The 4,432-nt window shown below is 37.2% G+C and overlaps 1 protein-coding gene across 1 annotated transcript; it reads right to left on the reverse strand.

Moving 5' to 3' along the window:
* Positions 1-1,361: 1,361 nt before the first annotated feature.
* Positions 1,362-3,451, reverse strand: CDC42EP3 (CDC42 effector protein (Rho GTPase binding) 3). Its single transcript, XM_009870372.1, has one exon. The coding sequence runs from the start codon at positions 3,181-3,183 to the stop codon at positions 2,419-2,421; it is 765 nt and encodes a 254-aa protein (XP_009868674.1). The 5' UTR covers positions 3,184-3,451; the 3' UTR covers positions 1,362-2,418.
* Between the last annotated feature and the right edge of the window lie 981 nt (positions 3,452-4,432).

The following is a 4,432-nucleotide window of genomic DNA, read 5'->3' on the forward strand; positions in this document are numbered from 1 at the left end:
GCATGTTTCAACTTCACATCTTCTAGGTCTTTAGATGTAAGACTGAGCAGATCAGAACAATTCAGGGACCCAGTTTCTGAGGGAAATAAGAAGGCTTAAAAGAAAAACTACTTTGCCAATGTAAAAGTCCTATCCTTGTCTTGAGCAGAGGTTCTCAACAACAAAGTAGTTCTTGTAGCCTGTACGGATGATACTTTTTAATTCAGACCTCCCACCCTCATCACAAGACATAAGGATTTACAAACTTAGAAGAACAGTCGTATAGGAAGTCATACACAGACCAAGAACTCCTGTAATAACATTTTTCAGCAGACTAAGCCAGGAAATCAAGTACAAAATATGACAAGGCAAAACTGACACAATTGAAAGAGCAGCTGTAAGAATCAAACACTTACTTGGAAAGTCCTGTAAGATAATGACTTTTCATTCAGCAAATAATTTTCATGCTCTAATCATAGTATTTGAAGCTAGTCTGCACAGAAAATGTCTAATTCCCTGTTCCATCCAGATTTTCCCTATGCTAATGATTGACATTCTCCCAATGACAGTTTTGCCTAGATTCTCCATGGTTTCTAAAGCCTCAGGTCCCATAAGAAACACGTGGCCGATCAGAGCCTTGAACCCGCCTTCCAAAGTATAAAAAGCACTACAGTCACAGAATCACCATTCTTCTTGGATCATGAATGCACTGGAAATTTGATCCAGGCTTATACACAAAGAATATGAAGTCAAAGGCAATTAAGAATTATCTTAAAAATACACACAGTCCTTGGCCGTTCTGCATCTCAGTTCCTCATTTACAGGAATAATATGGGAGACTGTAGCTGCATGTCTCATTAATGCACAATAATCTAAGTGCTTAACCAGAAATGGGAGTAATGACTGTGTTGCTAAAACACACCAAAGGAATGGACTTAGTTGGCACTGACTTCCTAGAAATTTTAAGGATAAATATAATATACATAAAGTTACTTACCTGTCCTCATAGAAGGATACAGACAAATAGGATTATCTAATGAAGAACAGTCTACAAACTTTGTTTAGGATTTTACCTAAAGACTCCATTGAAAGCCGCTGGAACTTTGCCATTGACTTCACTAGGACCAATGTACTGCTCTCTTGTCTCCAATTACTTAAAAGCAGTGCATATCCCAGAGTCTTACCCGCTTGTAGTTTGCCCTTAAAATCTCAGTAAGTAAATCAAATTGGAGAAGTCAACTGAATTAAGATAGTAGAATTGATATGCCCCTTGGTGCCATATTCCTGTAACTCTGCTGCAGTCTGTTTCATTACAGCAGAAAACAGACTCACCCAATTAGGAAGTTTTATGTACTGAATCACAAAGACATAGCAATTTAAAGGGTTTTTTATTGTATTGCACAAGATATCTATGCAATCTAGGTAGGTACTGTATTAAAGGATCCACATTTCCCAAAACATTGGCTGTTGCAGCACACATCACAAGCATTGTGAATAACCAGTGCCTTCTTCAAAAATTAAAATCAGTTGCAAGTTTAAGCATGTGTGGCAATAAATGAAGAAAAAAAAAAAGAGTATCAATACATATTTCTTTTCAAACACACAAATATACAATTTTCAGAAGAGCACCAATAATGCTAAGCAGCTATTTTGATGAGATATTGTATGTGTAGGCTCTGCAGCAAAAAGCCAATATGCACACAAAAAATATATTGCAACTTTTAAAATAATTTAACCACAATATCTTGCATGTGTCACCTGTTTACAACATATCCTTTCATATACAATGTCAGGCCCAAGCCTCAACTTGTGTAAATCTGTGCATACTCATTTAAAGCAGCTGAGTCTCTGGACCAGGTGTTCAAGCTGAAAAAGCCTTCCAATTGTTCACATCTGAGTACAGAGCTGTAGTGTAAGACCAAGAAAGTAGTTACAGTTAAGGTATAACAGAAATGGTACTATAGAAAAATGAAGAAAAAAACACTATCAAACCCTCAAACACAAGGTTCTAGAAAGAGGCCTACATGTAAAGTGATGTTGTAATAATTTATAAAAGTGAATAATTAATATCAGTCTCCTTTCTGACACTTAGAGATTTTCATATTTTCAGAAGCCCGTAGAAGTGAACTAACCAAATGGCACAATCAGTATCATCCTTAAACTGCTTCTTAAGATTCTGATCATTAATACTGGTACTGAAAAGCATTTTATATTTGCTGAAATTTGTTATTTAAAATTTACCTTCCTGCTGCGAGAATTTAGTGTAATAAAAATCATGGAAAACGATAAGTAAAAAAATAGTATTTTAAGAATATTTTTAGAAAACCCGTCAAACAACTGCAAATACAGCTGATTTTTAAGTGTCTCTACTTATGAACTATTTTTTGTTTGTTTGTTTTTAAGTGAATCACTTAAAAAAGAAGCAAGGGAGTACCAGTTCTAAGATTTGTTCTTGTCCATTACATTGAGGACCTCATCCAAAAGTGAAGGTCCCAAGTCAAGTTGTAGCGAGAGAAGAGAGCCTGCAAGATCTGAAAGGGATTCTTCTGACTTAGTCTTTGTCTTGGTTAGTTCACATGAAAATTGACTGTCATCAAATAGATCAACTGTTTGCCAATCACTGCATCGTTCAGAAAAGCTGGATGAGTTACTGTCTCTACTGTTAGTAAAATGTGAAGAAGAACCATTTTGCTCCCATATGTCATCTTTGTATGTTTCTCCATCCTCCATCTGTTTACTTTTCTCTTGTAATTTTTCTTCTATTACTGGCTCACAGCTAAGCCTAGGATTTCTGGATGACCTCATGGAATCTTGCTTTGAATTAAATGTCACTGGTGACAATAAGGGCAACGTAAGGGCTTGAGAACCCCCAATGGCAGGAAGGGAAATAGCATTTTTGAGCACTGGTGATGGAGTTTCTGTAAACACGGATTCAGAAGTGCTGTTTGCCCGTAAGAACTCATTGTGGCCAGACTGGCTAAGCCTGGTTTCTCCTTCATTTCCAGGCAATAGCTCATAGTTGCCCTGCAAAAACGAGATGTCTCCAAAAACGTCATGTTGTCCCTCTTTTCCAATGTGTATGGTGTGACGAAAATCTCCCAGTGGCGGACTGATCATATCAGGAGATAAGATATCTCTTAGTTTGAATTTCTTCCCTTTCTTATTGTTAGCAGCTTTCAAATAGATGGGTGTCTTGGCTGGCATCTTGCTTGTAGTTTCCGAGAGAGGAAGTTATTTAAAAAAAAAGGAAGAGGAGGTAGAAACCTCTTACTAAGTCAGTTATTCTCAGGAGACCTTCAGTGTTATCAACGTTACACCATCATCTCGAACCACTCTTGCACATGAAGTCCCTTTCTGCTGATGTAGAGAAGTGTGGGATACGTGAAGGTGAATGTTTCCCACCGCAGATCTTTCCAAGGCAGAGCACAAGTTTCAGATCAGTTAGCAACCAAACTGCCTGCTACTTCTAGAACTTGAGAAAACCTGCAAGGGATCAAAAAAAAATAAAAAAAAAATCAGTTTATCATTAATTTATTTCTCATGGTTCTTTCAGTCTTGTTTTTATTAAAAAATAATAATTAAAAAAACCCAGTGGTACTGACAGTTCCAGATTAGCTTTCTGAGGTTGCTTCCCCTCATTAGGCAGGATAAAAGAGTTTAGGTTAATAGGGGCTAGCTAACCTTTCTCTGACTTCATAGGTTTTTTTGAAGTCAGAGTTTCTTAGACACGGTTGCTGAGCACAATTCATTTGATAAATATCACTATCTCAAGGTTTCTTCTCCCTGTTCTACTATTCAAAATGCTGGCCTTGGAGAGTACCTGCAGAAGCACATTTATAGCATTCATCAACACTGAGCTTTCAGTAGGCCCAGGAAGACTGAGAGAGTCATTCAGGAAATCTTTTTGGAAGTGGACCACCTTGGACTACAGAACTTCAAATGCTGCCATTTAGTGCTAGAACTCTCACAAACTGTCAATAGCTTTTCTGATAATTGTTCTCATTTAAAAGGATAGTTTTAGGTCCTTGAAAAAAAGTCCTAGTCCAGGTTTTTACCTTTAGTTAAAAACACCCAAATGCAGGTGTCTTAGCAGAGACTGATTCTTGTGACTACAATCTTTAGCCTGCAAGAATTCTTCATAGCAATTAGTTATAGACTAGCTCATGAATTATGTAGGCCATTAGGCCACGGTGACTCAAAGTTGCTCTGTGCAAGCAAATAAAACAGTGTTTGCAAACCAAGTCATCCTATTAGAATGTGGTCTCTAAAAAGCCTGATAAAGCAGTCCACAGGTGCTAACAGACTATTGGGTAAACAAGTTATGGAAAAAAACCACTCGTCATTAATGCTTTAATGATGTATTTCTTCCTTACAGTACCAGTTCTCAACTCCTGAGCAATCTCAAAATAAATGCATTTTTCTCCTGGATATTTTTGTACTTCCCCTATCATGC

This window comes from Apaloderma vittatum, unplaced genomic scaffold (assembly GCF_000703405.1).
Source record: "Apaloderma vittatum isolate BGI_N311 unplaced genomic scaffold, ASM70340v1 scaffold9785, whole genome shotgun sequence".
NCBI lineage: Eukaryota > Metazoa > Chordata > Aves > Trogoniformes > Trogonidae > Apaloderma > Apaloderma vittatum.